Source organism: Pogoniulus pusillus, chromosome 14 (assembly GCF_015220805.1).
Source record: "Pogoniulus pusillus isolate bPogPus1 chromosome 14, bPogPus1.pri, whole genome shotgun sequence".
Taxonomy (NCBI): domain Eukaryota; kingdom Metazoa; phylum Chordata; class Aves; order Piciformes; family Lybiidae; genus Pogoniulus; species Pogoniulus pusillus.
The window spans coordinates 1,780,565-1,803,050 of record NC_087277.1 but is presented as its reverse complement, the minus strand read 5'-3'; the positions used below and the strand labels follow the sequence as shown (position 1 = coordinate 1,803,050).

General features: G+C 53.5%; 1 protein-coding gene across 42 annotated transcripts in view; it reads right to left on the bottom strand.

Moving 5' to 3' along the window:
* Nucleotides 1–18,635, bottom strand: part of RIMS2 (regulating synaptic membrane exocytosis 2) — a 493,599-nt gene extending 474,964 nt beyond the window's left edge. For 26 of the 42 annotated variants that reach the window (XM_064154116.1, XM_064154114.1, XM_064154086.1 and 23 more), the window contains exon 1: nucleotides 17,462–18,623. In XM_064154116.1, the coding sequence (XP_064010186.1) occupies nucleotides 17,462–17,631 (170 nt within the window). In that variant the 5' untranslated portion in view covers nucleotides 17,632–18,623. Of the gene's footprint in view, nucleotides 1–17,461 lie in introns of all 42 variants that reach the window. The other 16 variants (XM_064154088.1, XM_064154117.1, XM_064154118.1 and 13 more) reach the window with 4 other exon arrangements.
* Nucleotides 18,636–22,486: the final 3,851 nt, after the last annotated feature.

The following is a 22,486-nucleotide window of genomic DNA, read 5'->3' as shown; positions in this document are numbered from 1 at the left end:
GTGCTACCCTGGAAATACCTTTTCTTGGCTCAGTGCCATTGCAGGGCTCTCCACAGTATGTTTGCAGGCACCTGGGCAGACCTGGGGGTCTTAGTGGATGGGAGGATGCCCATGAGCCAGCAGTGTGCTCTGGTGGCCAAGAAGGCCAAGAGCCATCCTGGGGTGTATTAGAAAGGTTAGTAGGTTGAGAGAGGTTCTCATCCCCCTATGACCTGGTGAAGCCACATCTGGGATATTGTGTCCCGTTCTGGGCCCCCCAGTTCAAGAAGGACCTCAGGGAACTGCTTGAAAGAGTTCAGCACAGAGCCACGAAGATGATGAAGGCAATGGAAAATCTCCCTTGCAAGGAGAGTCTAAGGGAGCTGGGGCTGTGCTGCTTGGAGAGGAGGAGCCTGAGAGATGACCTCACTCATGGTTATGAAGATGTGCAAGGTGAGTTCCAGGAGGCTGCAGCCAGGCTCAGCTGGGTGATGCTCAGTGACAGGGCAGGGGCAGTGGTGGAAGCTGAGGCATAGGAAGCTCCATGGAAACGTGAAGAAAGGTTTTTTTCCCTGTGAGGGTGACAGAGCCCTGGAACAGGCTGCCCAGGGGGGTTGTGAGCATCTTCTCTGGAGATATTCAACGCTCAGATGCGTTCCAGTGTGATCTGCTCTGGGTGATGCTGCTCTGGCAGGGGGCTCAGCCTGGATGAGCTTTTGAGGGCCCTTCCAGCCCCTGCCCTTCTGTGATAAAACACATGTCCAGTGACAGCACAACCCTCAGCCTGGTGAACGTGACAGTGGTGCTATCTGCCCAGCTGTTAGATAACGCATGGCTCAGCTGTCACTTGCTGTGCAGCAGTCGGTTACACAGAGTGAAATGAATCATAATGGCAATGACTAACCAAATTAATGGCAGCATGCTGAATCAAAAGCCAGCCTCCCAAACTGGCTCAGGCCTTGAATCAGCAAAAATGTCTTTCATCTGGATACCATCCCTCAAATTGCTAGAGGGCAGGGATGCATCCAGAGGGAGCTGCACAGGCTGCAGAGCTGTGCCCAGGCCAACCTCAGCGCATTCAACAAGGCCAAGTGTAAGGTCCTGTGCCTGGGTCAGGGCAGTCCCAAGCACAGCTGCAGGCTGGGTGGGGAATGGCTGAGAGCAGCCCTGAGGAACAGGCCCTGGGGGTCTGGGCTGATGAAAAGCTCCACAGGAGCCTGCAGGGTGAGTGCAGCCCAGACACAACCCTGTGCTGGGCTGCAGCAAGAGCAGTGTGGGCACAGGGCAAGGGAGGGGATTCTGCCCCTTGGCTCTGCTCTCCTCACACCCCACCTGCAGTCCTGGGGGCAGTTCTGCAGCCCCCAGCACAAGCAGGACATGGAAGTGTTGGAGCCAGTGCAGAGGAGGCCACCAAGATGCTGAGAGGGCTGCAGCAGCTCTGCTGTGAGGACAGGCTGAGAGAGTTGGGGCTGTGCAGGCTGGAGAAGAGAAGGCTTGGAGGAGAGCTTGGAGTGGCCTTCCAGGATCTGAAGGGGGCTACAGGAAGGCTGGGGAGGGACTATTGACAAGGTCTGGTAATGACAGGAGGAGAAGGAATGGGTTTGAACTGACAGAGGGGAGATTGAAAGTGGATGTTAGGAAGAAGTTGTTTGCAGTGAGCATGGTGAGACCCTGGCACAGGCTGCCCAGGGAGGTTGTGGAGCACAGAATCACCCAATGGGATCTCTGATCTCACTGGGTGATTCTGTGCTCCACAACCTCCCTGGAGGTGTTCAAGGCCAGGTTGGATGAGGCCTTGAGTGACCTGTTCCAGTGGGAGGTGTCCCTGCCTATGGCAGGGGGTTGGAATTGGATGAGCTTTTAGGTCTCTTCCAACCTAAATCACTCCAAGATTCTATGATTTCTAGACCAGACAACACCTTCCACCACTACCTGCTCACCCAAGCTTTTACAGCACAGCAGTGCTGGCTTCAGAAGGCACAGACATTCAGTGGTGGTTTTGTCAGACTGCTGTCAGGAGTGAGCTCTCAGCTTATAAATAGCTAATAAATAATGGTACAGCAGTGGCTAGCTGACAGAAAAAAGGAAATTCAAAGCATAGAAGGAATTCAAAGCAGATGTTGAAAGCAGACTTCCACTGGTAGAGAACAAACACAGATAATCACAGCAACATGCAGGCTGGCAAAGCCCCTCAGGATCACCAAGCCCAACCTAGAACCCTGCTCTACAACACTCACCTTAAACCATAAGCTCCAAATCCAAACCACCCTTAAACACATCCAGGCTGGGTGACTCCACCACCTCTCTGGGCAGCTCATTCCAGTCTCTGATTACTCTCTCCATGAAAAACCTTTTCCTAATGTCCAATCTAAGACACAGTGTGTGAAATTATCCATTTAATTTGAGTTCACAGAGTTTTCTTTGAGTTTCACAGTGACACTGGTTGAAGATTACTAGTAGACAAACCCTGTGTTTCTAACTCTTCATCTAGCAATCAGAGCAGTGTCAGCTATGAGAGTCTAGTTTCTGCCTTAGAACCATTGATGAAAGGCAGGTAAAGGATTTCTTTGCAATGGGAATGCTTAATCCCAAAGGCTGGCAATATCTTGTATTCCAAGGCCTTCTTTCACACCTCACTCTTAGAAAGCTCTCTGAATTTAGTGTAAGAGATATACCAAAGCCTAAGACTACCCTTGGAGTAGAAGGGAAACATACTTAGGTTCCCAGCAGTGAGTCTCCAAAAGCCTGCAGAAGAGGAGGCTCAGGGCAGAGCTCATTGCTGTCTGCAGCTGCCTGAAGGGAGGCTGCAGCCAGGTGGGGTTGGGCTCTTCTCCCAGGCACCCAGCAACAGAACAAGGGGACACAGCCTCAAGCTGTGCCAGGGCAGGTCTAGGCTGAATGTTAGGAGGAAGTTGTTGTCAGAGAGAGTGATTGGCATTGGAATGGGCTGCCCAGGGAGGTGGTGGAGTGGCTGTGCCTGGAGGTGTTGAAGCCAAGCCTGGCTGGGGCACTTAGTGCCATGTCTGGTTGATTGGCCAGGGCTGGGTGCTAGGTTGGGCTGGCTGAGCTTGGAGCTCTCTTCCAACCTGCTTGATTCTATGAAAAGCACCCCTAGGGACAAATGACCATGCCTCAGTTAACAATTGATTGAAAGAGAAGGAAAAGATGCAGATTGACAAACAGGCTTCTAAAGAAATCTCAACAACCACCAAAGGCAGTGCAAGTAGGGGAGGTGAGTAAGGCATTCCTCTAGGACCACACACGTAAGAGTTCACAGTCACAGAGGACCTCCAAAGCTCATCCAGTCCAACCCCCCCTGCCAGAGCAGGAGCACCTAGACCAGATGACACAGGATCTGCCTTTGAGTTACTGTCAAAGGCAGAAGTCTGAGTGTGAGATTCAACTCACCTAACCCAAGATGCCTACGAGGTAGACCCAGACATCTGACACAGTCACTCTATCTTCTTTTTTAAGTCCCTAGCCAAAAATAGAACCTGCAGTTCCTCCAGCCTATTTGGAACGGCTAATTTAAGATAAGATGGATCACATCTCAGAGGCACTCCTTCATTTCCATTTGCTTTAAACTGAAATGAAGCCATTTCAGATGTCTTACATTGTGGTCAACAGAATCACAGAGTGTCTGGGCTCAATTCCTGATCCAAGCTCTAAGTGTTGCAAGGTGGGAATGGAAAAGATACCTAAACTGAAGCAATAACTCTGTTAGCCAAGCAGTTCTGTAGCTGCTGAGCCTGGATTGATCCGGTTTTGTGTCTATGATTGGTTGTTTCCTAGAAAGACTCTTTTGTAGGCAGAGGGAGTTGGGGGGGTGCAGCCTGCAGAAGAAAAGGCTCAGGGCAGAGCTCATTGCTGTCTGCAGCTGCCTGCAGGGAGGCTGCAGCCAGGTGGAGTTGGCCTCTTCTCCCAGGCACCCACCAACAGAACAAGGGGACACAGTCTCAAGTTGTGCCAGGGGAGGTCTAGGCTGGATGATAGGAGGAAGTTGTTGTCAGAGAGAGTGATTGGCATTGGAATGGGCTGCCCAGGGAGGTGGTGGAGTGGCTGTGGCTGGAGGTGTTGCAGCCAAGCCTGGCTGGGGCACTTAGTGCCATGGTCTGGTTGGTTGGGCAGGGCTGGGTGCTAGGTTGGGCTGGCTGAGCTTGGAGCTCTCTTCCAGCCTGGCTGATTCTATGATTCTATGAATGTTGGGAGCAGACTTTTCCACATCCAGGAACATAGGACAATCCCTTTCCCCTACCCATCTACTACTTCCATTAGACCCTTGGTAAGTAAGTATCTTTGGGATAGCATTTTGTCATATTTGTTGTACACCAACCAACAGCTCTCAGGGACTGAGCAAATATTGCAGAGGATGTAACTATTTCCCTTACTATAAGGGGATCTCTTAGCATGTCAGTTACCCAGGTTGGTGCAAGATCTGTGTTGTAGACCCCTCTCAGCTTCAGGAGATCTCAACCCACTTCTCTTTCATCTGACAAACAATCTATGGGCAAAACTGGAACAAGATTATTCTGCAGCCTCCCACTGGAGTTGTGCAGCTGTGCAGCCAAGAATGTGAATGTATGGACAAGCAAGAGGAAGTCTAAATGGCTCTGTGATTAGGATACTCTCCAGAGGCAGATCCCCGCTCCTGCTCCAAGGGTTGTTTGTGCATTTTATTTAAGCACTTTAATGCAAAATTCATAAGGCATCTGATACAGACAGAGCACAACTCAGTGGGGATGAAGACAAACACTCTGCAAGGCTGAGGTGATCAACTTCAAAACACAAAAGGAGGAAAGGTTGATTCAACAGCAGCACTCTAGAGCAGCGCAGATCAGAAGCTGACCACGAGCCCTTTGTGCTGTATCTCAACTAAAACCCCAAGCACAAGCAGCACTGGCTGCAGGAGCAGAGCAGGCTGTGCAAGGCACAGGCTGTTAGGTTGGCCCTGGCTTTTCCCTCTGCACTTTGGTTTGGAACACAAACCCTACGAGGAGAGGCTGAGGGTGTGCAGCCTAGAGAAGAGGAGGCTCAGGGGTGACCTCATTGCTGTCTACAACTACCTGAAAGGAAGCTGTAGCCAGGTGGGGTTGGGCTCTGCTGCCAGGCACCCAGCAACAGAAGAAGGGGACACAGTCTCAAGCTGTGCCAGGAGAGGTCTAGGCTGGATGTTAGGAGGAAGTTGTTGGCAGAGAGAGTGATTGGCATTGGAAGGGGCTGCCCAGGGAGGTGGTGGAGTGGCTGTGCCTGGAGGTGTTGAAAAAGAGACTGGATGATGCATTTAGTGCCATGGTCTGGTTGACTGGATAGGGCTGGCTGCTAGGTTGGACTGGATGAGCTTGGAGGTCTCTTCCAACTTGATTGATTCTGTGATTCTATATGATTCTACCTGTGAAAGGCATGCAAGGTCACTGCAAACAGAAAAGCAGGACTGCTCTGCATTTCCATTGAGGAGAGAATAAGTAGCAAATGGCAGGAAAGAAAAACCTATTGGTAGGGGTAATGCTTCTGACTAATTGAGAAAGGTAACACAGAGAGTTCAAGGAACCCTAGGCTAGGTCAAGAGTTGGATCTATTGTTCTTACACCTTTCTATAGCAAAGTAGCATGTGAAAAGATAAGGAAAGAAGAAAAAAAGGGAGGGGAAAAAGGTTACAGCTTCATGCTGGATCCAACAGCTTTACCCTGAGAGAACAAGGGGATAGAGCTGTGCCAGGGCAGGTCTAGGCTGGATGTTGTTAGGAAGTTGTTGTCAGAGAGAGTGATTGGCATTGGAATGGGCTGCCCAGGGAGGTGGTGGAGTGGCTGTGGCTGGAGGTGTTGCAGCCAAGCCTGGCTGGGGCACTTAGTGCCATGGTCTGGTTGGTTGGGCAGGGCTGGGTGCTAGGTTGGGCTGGCTGAGCTTGGAGCTCTCTTCCAGCCTGGCTGATTCTGTGATTCTATGACCCCCTTGCCTTCTCCTGTGCAGGAGCTTGCAGAGATGCTGACATTCTGTGTGTCATCAGTTCCATGGCTTCTTCCCACTGCCTAGGCAGGCCCTTACAGTTGGGCATTGTTAGATAAGACAAACAAGTGTGGGAAATTAATATCTTAGATTTGGCCACACTTTGAGGCAAAGGGTGAACTGGAAGACCTTTGAAGGTCCTGACCAGCCCTATTCTCTCTTAGTGTATGTATTATGTGGGCTTTAAGCAGCTCTAAAAGCATTGCTTCTGCTCACTCCTCTTTTAAGTAAAGAGAAAAAAAGTGCAAATGCACCAGGAGTCAGAGCAACAGTAGATGGGAAAAGGTTTCCTGCTGACACACTGCAGCACTCAGTTCTGAAGTGCAAAGTCCTGCATCTGGGTCGAGGCAATGCCAAGCACCAATACAGGCTGGGCAGTGACTGGCTTGAGAGCAGCCCTGAGCAGAGAGACTTGGGGGTGCTGGTGGATGAGAAGCTCAGTCTGAGCTGTCAGTGTGCTCTGGCAGCCCAGAGAGCAGCCAGAGCCTGGGCTGCAGCAGGAGCAGTGTGGGCAGCAGGGCAAGGGAAGTGATCCTGCCCCTCTGCTATGCACAGGTGAGACCTCACCTGGAGTACTGCAGCCAGTTCTGGAGCCCCTGGGGCAAGAGGGATATGGAGGTGCTGGGAGGTGTCCAGAGCAGGGCCACGAGGATGAGCAGAGAGCTGGAGCTGATCTGCTGTGAGGAGAGACTGAGGGAGTTGGGGCTGTTCAGTCTGGAGAGAAGTCCCCCAGGTGACCTTATTGTGGCCTTCCAGCATCTTAAGAATGCTGAGGAGGGACTTTTTAGGCTGTCAGGGAGTGACAGGGCTGGGGGGAATGGAGCAAAGCTGGAGATGAGGAGAGTGAGGCTGGAGGTGAGGAGGAAGTTGCTGAGCATGAGAGTGGTGAGAGGCTGGAATGGGTTGCCCAGGGAGGTGGCTGAGGCCCTGTCCCTGACTCATTCTATGATTCTCTGAACTGCCTAAATAGGCACACACAGGCTCAGCTCTCACTAACTCCTGCTAGGACACACAGGGTATCTCATTATGATTTTTATGAAAGAGCAAAGGCTGAATCAAAAGAACAAAGTCTGCAGCAAAGATGCTCCTCAGGCTCTCACATGGAAATTTCAGAGTTCTGACAGATGAATACAGCAGCCTGGTGCAAATGATCAGAACTAATTGATTTCATTTCAGTTTATCAAAGTGCAACTAAAACCACTCTGCAAACACACTCGGGCAGGCAAATGTGATGCCAGAGCATCCTTGAGTTGAAGAACCACAGGAGAATTGCCTTCCACCCTCAATGGAAACAGCAGGGAACAGTATGAAATCACTCCAGACTCTCACTCTCCCCAAAATGACACTTATTAACTTCTTAAATCATAGAATCATAGAATCAATCAGGTTGGAAGAGACCTCCAAGCTCATTCAGTCCAACCTAGCACCCAGCCCTAGCCAGTCAATTAGACCATGGCACTAAGTGTCTCATCCAGTCTTCTCCCCCATATGATCTTGTCCTGTTACATTAACTCCCATAACCTCAGTCCTGACTGATCCCATTGCAGCTTCAGGATAATGCCCTGGAGAAACAATGTGGGAAATAAGCAAATATCATACACAGGAGTAGCTTCCTAACTCGGCACTGATTCTGCACTTCCAACACAGAATCACAGCACCATGCAGCCCCTCAGGATCACCAACTCCAACCTAGAACTCTACAGGATTCACCTTAAACCATAGCCCTGAGTACCACAGCCAAACCACCCTGAAACACAGCCAGGCTGGGTGACTCCACCACCTCCCTGGGCAGCTCATTCCAGTCCCTTACCACTCTCTCCATGGAAAACTTTTTCCTAATGTCCAATCTAAATCTCCCCAGCCTCAGCCTGAGGCCATTCCCCCTTGTTCTGTCTCCATTACCTGTGAGCAGGGCCCAGCAGCAGCCTCTGAACAATGTCCCTTCAGGTAGCTGCAGACAGCAATGAGATCTGCCCTCAGCCTCCTCTTCCTCACACTAACCATCCCCAGCTCCCTCAGTCTCCCCTCATCAGATTTATTCTCCAGGCCTTTCCCTAGTTTTGTTGCCCTCCTCTGGACCTGCTCCAGCACCTCCACAGCTCTCTTCTTTACAGTGCCCAAAACTGAACAACAACCCCAAGCAGTGCTACAGGCTGGGGCCAGAGTGGCTGAGAGCAGCCAGGCAGAGAGGGACCTGGGGGTGCTGTTAGAGAGGAGATGAACAGGAGGCAGCAGTGTGCCCAGATGGGCAGCAGAGCCAATGGCATCCTGGGCTGGCTCAGGAGCAGTGTGGCCAGCAGGACAAGGGAGGTTCTTGTGCCCCTGTGCTCAGCACTGCTCAGGCCACCCCTTGAGTGCTGTGTCCAGTTCTGGGCTCCTCCATTGCAGAGAGCTGTTGAGGTGCTGGAAGGTGTTTGGAGAAGGGCAGCAAGGCTGGGGAGGGGCCTGGAGCACAGCCCTGTGAGGAGAGGCTGAGGGAGCTGGGGGGGTGCAGCCTGCAGCAGAGGAGGCTCAGGGCAGAGCTCACTGTTCCCTATAACTATCTGAAAAGAGATTGTAGCCAGATGGGGTTGGGCTCTTCTCCCAGACACCCAGCAACAGAACAAGAGGACACAGCCTCAAGCTGTGCCAAGGCAGGTCTAGGCTGGATGTTAGGAAGAAGTTGTTGGCAGAGAGAGTGATTGGCATTGGAATGGGCTGCCCAGGGAGGTGGTGGAGTGACTGTGCCAGGAGATGTTCAGGAAAAGCCTGGCTGGGGCACTTAGTGCCATGGTCTGGTTGGTTGGGCAGGGCTCGGTGCTAGGTTGGACTGAATGATCTTGGAGCTCTCTTCCAACCTGCTTGATTCTATGATTCTATGATTCTGTGTATTTCTGCCCTTGCAGTACACACACTAATTAAGCAGTTGTTTCAGTGGAAAAATCATTCCTTTGCCATCCTCAGTTATTTAGACATTACTCAGCTCACAGATGCATGCAGACAAAAGGCAGAATGGAGCACTCAGCTCCCTAACCTCACCAGAATTTCAGCACTCAGGACTTTGTAGGACATGGAAGTGTTGGAGCCAGTGCAGAGGAGGCCACAAAGATGCTGAGAGGGCTGCAGCAGCTCTGCTCTGAGGACAGGCTGAGAGAGTTTGGGCTCTGCAGCCAGGAGAAGAGAAGGCTTGGAGGAGGCCTTGGAGTGACCTTCCAATATCTGAAGGGGGCTACAGGAGGGCTGGGGAGGGACTATTGACAAGGTCTGGTAATGGCAGGAGGAGGAGGAATGGGTTTGAACTCGCAGAGGGGAGATTTAAACAGGATGCTAAGAAGAAGTTGTTTGCAGTGAGGGTGGTGAGACACTGGCACAGGTTGCCCAGGGAGGTTGTGGAGCACAGAATCACCCAATGGGATCTCTGATCTCATTGGGTGATTCTGTGCTCCACAACCTCCCTGGAGGTGTTCAAGGCCAGGCTGGATGAGGCCTTGAGCAACCTTTTCTAGTGGGAGATGTCCCTGCCTATGGCAGGGGGTTGGAACTGGATGATGCTTGAGGTCCCTTTCAACCTAAACCACTCTAGGAGTCTATACAGTCCCAATGCCTTGAAGTATGATCTACACTCATGCCTTGAAGGTGTAAAATTCTTTGTTCCCTACTTTTTTGGTTTCAAAGAAAGCAAAAGCAGCTGTGGTACAAGATTTCAGGATGCTGGTGTCTAATACCTGTTCTGCAAGTTCTCTGTTAACTAAATCCTGTATCAGCTTTTCTCCTTTCCGGCCCTGTGTGGTTTCAGGTCTTACTATAACTATATGCAACTCACCAGAGAATGGCTCAGGTTGAAAGGGATCTCAGAGCTCATCCACTCCAACCTCCCCACCATGGGCAGGGAACCTCTCAACTAAATTCAGCTGCTCAAGGCCTCATCCAATCTGACCTTGAACACCCCCACCAAGGAGGCAGCCACAGCCTCCCTGGGCAGCCTGGGCCAGACTCTCACCACCCTCACACTCAACAGCTTCTTCCTCAGCTCCACTCTAACCCTGCTCTGCCTCAGCTCCAAACCATTCCCCCTTGGCCTGTCTCAGACACCCTCAGGAGCAGTCCCTCTGCAGCCTTCCTGCAGGATCCCCTTCAGGCACTGGCAGCAGCTCTGAGGTGCCCCTGGAGCCTTCTCCTCTGCAGGCTGCACACCCCCAGATCCCTCAGCCTGTGCTCACAGCAGAGCTGCTCCAGCCCTTGGAGCATCTTTGTGGCCTCCTCTGGACCCTCCAACTGCTCTTTGTCCTTATGATGGGAACATCAGCACTGGACACAGTGTTTGAGGGGGGATCTCAGCAGAGCAAAGGGGAAGAACCACCTCTCTTGAATGCAGGAACATCAGCACTATTTCAGCCCCCTGAAATATTACTCAGTGTAGCATTGTCATTAGCCAGCCCACTAATTAGTGCAGTGGCCACTCTCCATAGCCTCCACATACCTTCTGCTTAGTCACTAAGAGGAAGCCCTGCTGCTGCCATGTGCACACAGTGCCCAAAAGTGTACTAGATGCAAACACTGGGTCTTCCTGAAGAGCAAATGGCATGAGCCCCAGCACCCTGACAAATGCCACCTACAGTATGCAATGTCTGAGTGCTGAAAGGACTAATGACAGTTTTGAGAGAGGCCCAAAAAGCAGCACAAACTGCTAAAGCAGAAGAAAGGGGAGATGATAAAGAACATTATCAGACAGGAGAGAATCACAGAATCAATCAACCAGGTTGGAAGAGAGCTCCAAGCTCAGCCAGCCCAACCTAGCACCCAGCCCTGCCCAACCAACCAGACCATGGCACTAAGTGCCCCAGCCAGGCTTGGCTTCAACACCTCCAGCCACAGCAACTCCACCACCTCCCTGGGCAGCCCATTCCAATGCCAATCACTCTCTGCCAGCAACTTCCTCCTAACATCCAGCCTAGACCTGCCCTGGCACAACTTGAGACTGTATCCCCTTGTTCTATTGCTGGTTGCCTGGCAGCAGAGCCCAACCCCACCTGGCTACAGCCTCCCCTCCGGTAGATGCAGACAGCAATGAGCTCTGCCCTGGAAAAGGGCAGAGAAGAATCATAGAATGGTTTAGGTTAGAAGGGACCTCAAAGATTATCCAGTCCCAGCCCCCTGCCATAGGCAGGGACACCTCCCACATCGAGCACAGAATGGTTTAGGTTGGAAGGGACCTCAAAGCTCACCTAGTTCCAACAAGAAAGCAGGGCAGGGGGTAACTATCTTTCTCAACTGTATATTTTTGTGTAACTACCTCTTATTTTCACTGCAGAGGCTTCTGACTTTCCAGGCCACCTTGACCATGTTTTACTTCAAACATGGAAACAATTTCTCTTATTATGTTAAATACTGCAAGAAGAGCAAATTGTTGAGGGGTGTAGCAACGAACTCTTCTGATCAGCACTCTAGAATCAGACAAAGGGCAGTGCACATTTATGGAAGCCTAACTTAAGATGACTAAAAACCACCTTGAGTCCCAGCGTGTGCAAATCTTTTGGCATCACCCTGCAGACTTTGACCATTCCCACATACATGTCTCTATTTCAAACAGAAAACCAAACCCAAAGCCAATAATCATCACCTACATCTCTCATCCTGCCCACCCCAAAGTCTGAATCCTAAATGTATGAAGCTTCCATAGCAGTGCAAATCAGACTTATTGTTTGTAATGCAGGATAGCCACTTATAAAACTGCACAACAGCTTTGTGAGGCAGATACTTGCACTGCCCTGACTCACAGCCATTCGTCTGCTCCTCCACAGGCTCACAGGATGTCAGGGGTTGGAAAGGACCCAAAGAGATAATTGAGCCCAACCCCCCTGCCATAGCAGCACCACACAATCTAGCTCAGGGCACACAGCAACACATCCAGACAGGCCTGGAAAGGCTCCACAGAAGGAGACTCCACAGCCTCTCTGGGCAGCCTGTGCCAGGGCTCTGGGACCCTTACAGTCAAGAAGTTGCCTCTTGAGGTGGAGCCTCCTGTGCTGCAGCTTCCATCCATTGCTGCTCCCAGGGAGCAGTGAGCAGAGCCTGTCCCCCCCTCCTGACCCCCAGCCCTCAGATAGTTATAAACATTGATTCAATCTCCTCTCAGTCTTCTCTTCTCCAGAGTGAGCAGCCCCAGGTCCCTCAGCCTCTCCTCACCAGGCAGTGCTGCAGTCCCCTCATCATGCTCACAGCCCTGCTGGACCCTCTCCAGCAGATCCCTGTCCCTCTTCAACTGGGGAGGTCAGAACTGAAGGCAGTATTCAAGATGAGGTCTCAGCCTGGCAGAGCTGAAGGGGAGGAGAATCTCCCTTGACCTGCTTAATGCCCCCCAGGACCCCATTGGCCTCTTGGCCAGCAGGGCACATTGCTGCTATTCCTCTCCCCCAGGCCCAGCATCCTGCCCCACACCTCACCCACTCACAGTGCCACACAGAGCCCACACAGTTTAGCTTATCTGAGGTCTGTCTGTCAGAGATTTTGTTTCAGTCATCTCATCTGCCCAGTTTTTGCCACAGCTCTGCACCCATGGGCACAGTAACGGAGCACACACAAGCCTGCAGTCGGCTGCACTTCCTTAAAGCTTACTCTGGACTTAGCAACGGTGCCTGACACAGAACCACCCTTCCCCAGCTCCACCTGCAGAAAGCAGCAGACGATGCCAGCTGATTTCAGCCCCACACACGTGCAGGAGAGACCTTCTGTAAGGACCTCGTGGTGAAGCTGTGCTGCTTCACTGATATCACAGACTCACACAATCAGTCATGGCTGGAAGGGACCACAAGGATCAGCCAGTTCCAACCCCCTGCCATGCCCAGGGACACCCTACCCTAGAGCAGGCTGCACACAGCCTCAGCCAGCCTGGCCTCAAACACCCCCAGCCATGGGGCCTCAGCCACCTCCCTGGGCAACCCATTCCAGCCTCTCACCACTCTCATGCTCAACAACTTCCTCCTCACCTCCAGCCTCACTCTCCCCACCTCCAGCTTTGCTCCATTCCCCCCAGTCCTGTCACTTCCTGATAGCCTCAAAAGTCCCTCCCCAGCTTTTTTGTAGGCCACTTCAAATACTGAAAGTCCACAAGAAGGTCCCCTGGGAGCCTCCTCTGCTCCAGCCTGCACAGCCCCAACTCTTTCAGTCTGTGCTCACAGCAGAGCTGCTGCAGCCCTCTGAGCATCCTCCTGGCCCTGCTCTGGACACTCTCCAGCATCTCCACAGCCCTCTTGTCCCAGGGGCTCCAGAACTGGATGCAGTAAACATATGAAAAGCTAAATGGCTTCATAATGAAATTCCTCTTGGGTAAACTTGTCTTCTCTTGGGCCAGAGTGTCCACACCCACAGAAAGCCAAAATGCAGGCATTTTCAGAGCTGTGAATCTGACTTTACAAGAAGAGCCTTTTATCTTTAGAACAGTTAGGCAAAGAAGCTGGAAACTCAGGATACTGCAACTAGGAAAGTGTACATGCACACCTCCCAGGCTGAAACAGAGATCTTTACACATATCAGCACCCTAACACCTTCTACAAATCCTTTCTTTTCCTGTGTGCATTCTCTCAATCCAGTCCTTGGCTATAGGAAACAAAGTACACATGAAAACTGAAAAGGCACAAGTCTGACCCCATGCATCAATCTATAGGGACGAGGCACTCAGTGCCATGGTCTGGTTGACTGGATAGGGCTGGGTGCTAGGTTGGACTGGATGATTTTGGAGGTGTCTTCCAACCAGGTTGATTCTATGATTCTATATGGAGGCAATGTGCTATCTAAAACCTAGTAGAAAGCTTGCACACACAAAACTGAAACTGCCAAGAGGAAGGACTTGCATAATACAAAGGAAAAGCCACTGACAAAAGTTCTGTGCTATATCCAAGAGAGTAAAACTTCCACCAAGATGAGAGTTGAACATACATAATTATTCCTGTAGCAGCAGAGGACTTCAATTCACTGCACAGACATCAATTCATTCTCTCTGAATGCCATGCACTATGCCTATTAAATGTCATGCAAAATATATGTGCAGTTACCTTGCCAAAAAGGCACCTTCTTAGTACATGACATTCACAGTACACTCCAAGAGTCCCAGAGACTCCAGAAGAGAGACAGTCAAAGCAGCAGAGCTTGCTGCTCAGCCTCCTCCTTCCAGCTCTGCCACAGGCACACAGTGCACAAGTGTAGCTGGTGTATTTCAGAGACCAAAGCAGGCCAAAGGAGAGAGCAAATCTGGAAAGCTTCTGCTTTCCATGCCATCATGTTCCAGCAAATCCTGGCAAGAATTCATGCTGACCTGATCACTATTACTTGCTACAGATTACAACTCAATACCATCTGCATTTCCTTTCCCCAGAAAGAGTAAAACCAGCATAAGGAGAAGTTCTGTATCTATTTTAAATCCACACATATTTACCCCAGGGAGTGAAAAGGAGAAGAATAAATAGTCCACATTACAGATGTGAGTCACACTACTTAATGCACTTTTGGAAGATGCTCAAACACCACAGCGATGGGCACAGCAGAAGAATCTGAGAAGCACCAAATGGCAACAGAATGGGGCAAGGGAGCAGAGCCCAGAGCCCAACCATTCATACTGACACTCAGCCACTAGAAATCACCAGATTAAACAGAAACTAACCAGGGGAAACCCATGCTTCACCCTTTCTACACCACCACAGCAGTTCTCCTGTTAATATCGCTAAATGCCAACCCTTCTCTTCAGCATCTTTATTTATCCCCACCCCCACCAGCACCACACACCCCCACACCCCCACTGTGCTTCTCCACAGAATGATGTGACACCATTTTATTGCTTAGTCAGACAAAAATACCTTCCACTTCAAAAGCAGCTTGCCTTCGAGGAGAATTACACTTGCACAAAGGCTGCAGGATTTAGCTCTATATTTATCTCTGTGCAATAACAGTAGTTCATTCATATAAATATGAGGGCGGGGGGGGGGGGGAGATTTCTTTCTTCTTTTTTCTCTTCTCTTGACAGAAGGAAAACCATCTGCCAAGAGAATTGAGCTCAATAATACCTACCTAAAAATGCAGACTGAGCACTGGTATGACTTTGGTGGAGGGTTAGGCACAATGAAGCTGTAGGTACCTTCAGAATAAACATGTACCTGGTGGTTCAAGGAGTCACTCCACAGTTGCTCATCTGGCACTGGATCGCTCTTAGGTACGCTGTGAAATACTGAGGGCCCCCTCTCTAAATGGCACTGCCAGCAGCATTTCCCTGGGAGAGCTGCCCTAGGCTACCCTCTGTGCACAGACTTTAAGCCCTACCATTTTCCTCATGTGGAATTCAATACTTTAATAGTTTAGATTTGAGAAAGGCCACAGTCTGCTTCCAAGATCACAGCATCCCAGTATCACCAGGGTTGGAAGAGACCTCACAGATCATCAAGTCCAACCCTTTACCACAGAGCTCAAGGCTAGACCATGGCACCAAGTGCCACGTCCAGTCCTGCCTTGAACAGCTCCAGGGACGGCGACTCCACCACCTCCCCGGGCAGCCCATTCCAGTGTCCAATGACTCTCTCAGGGAAGAACTTTCTCCTCACCTCCAGCCTAAATTTCCCCTGGTGTAGCCTGAGGCTGTGTCCTCTCATTCTGGTGCTGGCCACCTGAGAGATCCTGAAGATCACAAAAGGACACAGTTCTGTTTGATGGGTTTTGTTTTCACTTGGGTTTACCTTGCCACTACTTGAGGCCAGCTGCCTGTTCACTTGTAGGCTTAGCAGTTCAAGCCCATCCTATCATGATACTGAAGCCCTGCTTCACGTTGCATCATTAAACATCATCGTCCGCACCAAAAGTTGCCAGGAGCCTTCCTTAGAACCATAACGCTGCTGTTACACATTCAAATCACAGCTCGACTAAATCACCATGCCCATTTCTGTGACTGAATTTTAAGAGTGCAAAAAAAAAACCTCAAACCCCAATGCCCTGCATTTCTTTTCATCTGTCACAAGACTCGGCAAGGCAAAGGAGCCTAAATGGCGTTGGGATAAGAAGCACCACGCCAGCCAGCGGTGTGTGCGGCTCAGATGTGGCACTCCGAGTGCTCACATGATGCTCTTCACATCGTTCACCCAGCATCAAAGATAAAACCAAGCCGCCTTTGCAAACGGACACAGAAGCGCTCTCAGGACGTCCCCTCGCAGTTTAGTAGCTGCCGCACGAACAGGAGCTTAAGTTTTCGTTACGACGACAACGCAATGCAATGCACCTTGGAAACAGACTTCCCAAAGTCAGCCCCTAGAGCTCAGGAGGCAGCTCCCCTGTGCTGAGCCGCGGGTAGTATCTCCAAGACACAGCACTGATTTCGTTATAAAAAAGCCTTAGGGCTTCAGCTTCACCGCACTCATAAAAGTGAGGGCCACCACAGCAGCAGCTCTGCCGATTTGTAAGCTGCTGGAAGTCAGCGTGGTCACCCCGCCAGGGAGGGAGAGCAGTCAGCTCTGCTTTGCTGCCTGCCCAGCTGGCACGGCGGGGAAGGACACTGCTCTGCGGGACCCGGTTCCCCCGGGCGCTGGGGCACAGCTCAAGCAAGAGGAAAGCTCAAGCTCTCCCGCCCCACACTGCTTCACGCCGTGCCCGGGCAGCAGTAGCAGGACGAGACCCCGCGACGCCGGGCCGGGGCCGCCTGGCTTCGCACACGGCCGCAGCGGCGGCACGGCCGCGGACAGCTCCCGGTGCTGGCACCGCGCGGCCGCGGACAGCTGCCGGTGCTGAAGCCGGGCGGCTGAAGCCGGGCGGCCGAAGCCGGGCGGCCGCTGCCTGCCACGGCCGCGCCGGGAGGGCGGCAAGGCGCTGCGCTCCCCCGGCGCCCGGCTCCCGCCGGGAAAGAGCAGCGGGGCGGGGGCGGGCGGCAGACACGTTGTCGGGGGAAGATGGCGGCGGTGGCAAACCCACCCAGCGAGACGGCCGGAGCCTAGGCCCCAGCGGTCCCGCTCCGCCCCGGGCGGCCGCGACAACGCCGGGAAAGGCTGCCGCCGCCAGCCCGGAGCCCGCCGCGCCCCCGGGACGGAGCCCGATGCCGCCGATCCGCCCCCTCCGGCGGCGCCAACCGCCGCCTCGACCCACCCCCCCCCGTCCTCCCGATGGCACACGCCGGGTGCGAACGGCACCTGTGCGGCCATGTTGGGCGCCTTGCCCCAGCCGGGGCCGGGGCGTGCGGGGCCGTGGAGGGCGGCTGGGCAGGCGGAAGGTGCGGGCCGCGGCGTCCTGCCTGCCCGGCGGCCTCCCGGCCCCGTTTCCGCCCGCTCCCGCCGTGGCAGGTCCCCCCCTCCGTGCCCCACACTCGCCCGGCGCCGAGCAGCAGCCGGGACATGGCCGGCGACAAGAGCCACCCCTGCCCTCCCTCGGCCGCCCGGCTCCCCTCTCTGCCCCCGGCCATGGCGCCTCTGAGGCCGGGAAGGGACCTCCGCGCCCGTGGGCCAGGAGGACGCGGAAGGGATGCGCACACCCTTACTTGAGCACGGATTGCTCCTTCTCCTCTTCTTTCTTCTGGCGGTCCATGACGGCCAGAATGATCTTCCGCTCTTCCTCCGTGAGGTGGCTGAGGTCGGGCATCTCGGGCTGAGGAGCCGGAGGAGGCTGAGGAGGAGCGGGGCCGCCCCGGGGCCCGGCGGGAGCCGACATATTTGGTGGGAGCTCACCGCTGCTACGGGAAGCGCTGCCCTAACTCCTGCGGCCGTGGCGGCACCAGCGGGAGCGGCCACCGCCGGCGCCGGGAGAAGCACATACAAATCAATACCCTGTAATCAACCGGCAGCCTAATGACGGCCCCGCCGGGGAGGGGCGGGGTGGCCGGCAGCCCCGACCTCGCACCCACCCGCCCGGCCGCCGGCTCGCCGCGGGGTAGCGGGGAGGACGGGGACGGAGGGGCCTGAGGGCGAGCGGGAAGAGAAGAGGACAGCGCCAGGAGAGGAAGGGCCGGAGGCAGGGTGGGGAGGGAGAGGGGAAGGGACAGGATTAGCTGCGGAGCGCTGTGGTTTGGGTGCGAGCGAGATTATCCTAACCCCGAGCACCCAGCGGGGAGAAGGGGGACGGGGCCAGCGGCGGGGGGGCAGGAGCCGGGGGCAGAGGCTGCCGGGGGGACTAGGCGGGGGGCGTGCGAGACCGAGCCCCGGTGCTCCGGGGCGTGCAGCGAGGGGAAGCCCCAGCGGGCGAGCGCCAGTCCCGGCCGCCTGCCGCGGCTCATAATTCCTCGCCGCTGTCCATGGAGGGAGCCGCGGGGCTCCGCGCCCGCCTCCCGCCGCCGCCGCCTCCCGCCGCCGCTCCTCGGCCGGGCCGCGCCGCTTCCTGCCGCCGCCTCGCTTGGCTGGTGCCCTCTCGGCTTCTGGATGGAGTCCGCCTAACCCATGGCATGGCGGAGAGCCGGAGTCACGGGAGGGGGCTGCGCATCGTCCCACCGCCTGCCCCACCTGCGCGGCGCGGGGCCTGGCTGCCGCCGCTGACGGGCGGGGGGCGGGGGGCGGCGGGGCCGGGCGGCAGCTGTCCTTATTTATTTATTTATGCCCGCGCAAAAAAATGGACGCGATAAAAATCACGCGAGGAAGGACAAGGAGGAGCTAAGGCGCCAGCGACGCGCTGGGAGGACCGAGCTCGGCGGCCGCGGAGGGGCGGTCGGAGGGGGAGGGCGGGGAGACGCTGCGCGGCCGCCGCCCCCGCTGCTCCCGCTGCTCTCGCCGCTCCCGCTGCTCCCGCCGCCGGGGCTGCCCGAGGGGGCGGGCGGAGGAGAAGCTTCCGCTCGGCGGGGCCCGGCGCCGAGAACAGCCCCGGGGTGGTAAGAGCTGATGGAGGCAGCGGGCAAGGTGAGGAGGAAGCGAGCCGAGAGGGCGGCAGGGCCCCCCCAGCCCCGTCCCCTCGAAGGCGCGGTCTGCAGTTCAGGCTGAGCCAAGAGAAGGGCACGGGGAGCGGCGAGGCGGGCGCCGGGCGGGGCTTTGGCTTCCAAGGACTGGGAATGGTGCCGCCGTTCAACCGTGTGGGTCTGGCCCAACAGAACTGCTGCTTCGCGATGGCCTACCTAAAAACCTGCTGGAGGGTCCTTCGCCAGTGCAAGTCATAGAATCATAGAATCAACCAGGTTGGAAGAGACCTCCAAAATCTTCCAGCCCAACCCAGCCCTGGCCAAGCAACCAGACCATGGCACTAAATGCCTCAGCCAGTCTTCTTGACCACCTCCAGGGACGGCGACTCCACCGCCTCCCTGGGCAGCCTATGCCCGTGGCAAACCACTCGCCTCAGTGCCTGTCCGTATAGATTGCACCAACCCAGAAAAGCAGGGATGTAACACCGATGAGAGAAGGGTAGGGCAGGATGCCCTTCTCTTGCCCTGGAACCCGGCTGGTGATGGAATAAATATCTCCAAATGGTTTTGCCACTTCTGAACCCCCACCATGAGCAGTCATCTTGATGGCAAGAAATAATTCCTGGAAAATTAACCCTGCCCAAAATGCCATCCAGCCCAGCTACCTGGGAAATAACATATCCAGGAATGCCAAAGAATTCAAACCAAAACTGCAGGCTCTCAGGATCTTTACAGACAGTAGAGTTCTACCTGCTGTTCTCTCTCAGCGTGAGGTTGTAACCCCCCCACACTTCACATCAGTGCCAGGTAGCACCTGAGTGGGTGCAGCAATAATGAAGTGAGTTTGCAAGGTTCAGTGTGAACAGTTTGAAACCTCTGACGCAGACCATACACCCCTGGAGCTGGCACTATGTCTAATCGACTATGACATCAACTTATAACCAGATGCAAAGGCCAGGGGGAGGGGGAAGGCACCTTCCTGAAAATACCTTGGTTCCAATTAGTTGCATTTCCACAGAGAATAAATTCTAGCATGCAGCTCCACTAGCTGAAGAGTTCTGCACCTGACACTGGGCTGGAGTCCCCACCCCTTTGGGAAAACAAGCAGCAACAGATCGCCGGGAGGACATGATAGGTAAAGCAAGTCACAACAGTAATCCACACCTATTATTAGGCACAGGTTTTATCTAAGAAATCTCATTGGCATCCTTAGCCAAAAAGGTGGGAAGTGCTGCACTGGAGAGCCTGTGTTGTTCTACAGAAACCACTGCAGAGAAACTGAACACAGTAGATTCAAACAAATATCCCTGTAAAACAGACTAGGTGATTCTTCTCCGAGTCCTGAACACGTTCTGCTCCTCCAGTCCTCATCACCTTCACCTTTCGGTCTGGATTCCAGCCAGCTGGCTGGCACCCAGTTCCTTGTTTCTTCCAGGCACTAGATAAGTCTGGCACTGAAGTCAAAAAGAGGAGGAAATGTAGAACTGTGTGTCATCAGATTAGCAAAGATAGGACAGTCCTTATCAATCTAAAAATGTTGAATGGAAGAATTAACAGGACCAGTTCCTCTGGGAAACTACAGGATCCTGGGGAAGTGAGGGAAGAGAAAGATCTCAGTCCCTTCTAGGAGTAATTAAACAGAACCAGACCATTTGAAAGCAGCCTCTCCACTCCACCAGGTTACGCAGCTGTTTCACAAATACTTCCACCATAAAAGTATTCTGAGTCCTGGTTTGGTTGCAGGAGATCACTACAGTCCTTTGTGCACTGCCTTCCTCCCCTGGAGGATATTCACCTCTGAACTTTCTGGGTTTACAGTACCTGCTTCTGTAATCCTTTCAATGTGCCTGTGATTTTTCATCCACAGGTCATTCTGCCCCTGTACTCTGCACTGGTTAGACCACACCTTGAGTGCTGTGTTCAGTTCTGGGCCCCCCAGTTTAGGAGGGACATTGAGATGCTTGAGCGTGTCCAGAGAAGGGCGACGAGGCTGGGGAGAGGCCTTGAGCACAGCCCTACGAGGAGAGGCTGAGGGAGCTGGGATTGGTTAGCCTGGAGAAGAGGAGGCTCAGGGGTGACCTTATTGCTGTCTATAACTACCTGAGGGGAGGTTGTGGCCAGGAGGAGGTTGCTCTCTTCTCTCAGGTGGCCAGCACCAGAACAAGAGGACACAGCCTCAGGCTACACCAGGGGAGATTTAGGCTGGAGGTGAGGAGAAAGTTCTTCCCTGAGAGAGTCATTGGACACTGGAATGGGCTGCCCGGGGAGGTGGTGGAGTCGCCGTCCCTGGGGCTGTTCAAGGCAGGACTGGATGTGGCACTTGGTGCCATGGTCTGGCCTTGAGCTCTGTGCTAAAGGGTTGGACTTGATGATCTGTGAGGTCTCTTCCAACCCTGATGATACTGTGATACAAACACCAGCCCTCAGCATGAGCGCCAAATTTCAAGAGCTTTCCTTTCCCCTTGGTGTTTGCCCTGTTCCCACTAAGTCCTGTACTGTTAAGTGGGCAACTATAAACAGACAAATCCAGGGACAGGAACTGTAATCCCCATATATTATCTATTTGCACTGAAAAGAGAGCAGACTCGGGGCAAAGACATCCTGTGACTCACTGAAGAAACAGTTCGACTTGACCTCTCTATGCTTCTGCCTGCCTTTCTCCTCATCAGTTCCACCTATCATTCCTCACCTATCTCCAGCAGTTACACTGAAACATTTGTTCACATCCCTGTTAGCCTGCCCAGAGCTGTTTCACACTAACTGGTATTTGCATTGCCCAGGTAACACATGGATGAAAATACAGAGCACAGACTTCTCTACCTGCTCAGGAGCAACAAAACCAACAACACAAGCTGTTATCATGATCGCTTATGAGACCTATTTCTAAGGAGTGCTCATTTGTAATTCCCTCTGTAGTGAAACAACTACAAACTCTGTCCTCCACATTTACACCTTTCCAGGTGCTTGCCCTTTCTGTTCATCTCAGCTCTCATCCCTGGCTTACATTCCTCTGTAGGAATTGCCTCCTGCTGTATAATCTGCAACTGAACATTCACTCCGGTATCAAAGGTACATAGGGGGCTGGACTTGATGACCTCCTTGGGTCCTTTCCTACCCCTGATAATATCCTGTGACACTGCTTTCTTTGGTTTGGTTTTTTATTTTGGCTTGTGGGCTGTTGGGGTTTTTTTTGGTGGCTTCTCTAAGTTACAAAATGCTTTTGCACTGTCAGGACTATCAGTGTAACTTTGCTGATAGCCTTTTGCTTTCCTGTTCCTTTCCAGCTCTGTTAGACAAGAGAGGCTCTGAAGGAAATGGTGGTTACATAACCTGGGTTTGTATATCGCTGCACTTTCACTAAGGGTCTCACTATCCTGGGCTGGCTCAGGAGCAGTGTGGGCAGCAGCACAAGGGAGGTTCTTGAGCCCCTGTGCTCAGCACTGCTCAGACCACACCTTGAGTGCTGGGTCCAGTTCTGGGCTCCTCAGTTCAAGAGAGATGTTGAGGTGCTGGAAGGTGTACAGAGAAGGGCAGCAAGGCTGGGGAGGGGCCTGGAGCACAGCCCTGTGAGGAGAGGCTGAGGGAGCTGGGGGGGTGCAGCCTGCAGCAGAGGTGGCTCAGGGTAGAGCTCATTGCTGCCTGCTGCTGCCTGCAGGGAGGCTGTAGCCAGGTGGGGTTGGGCTC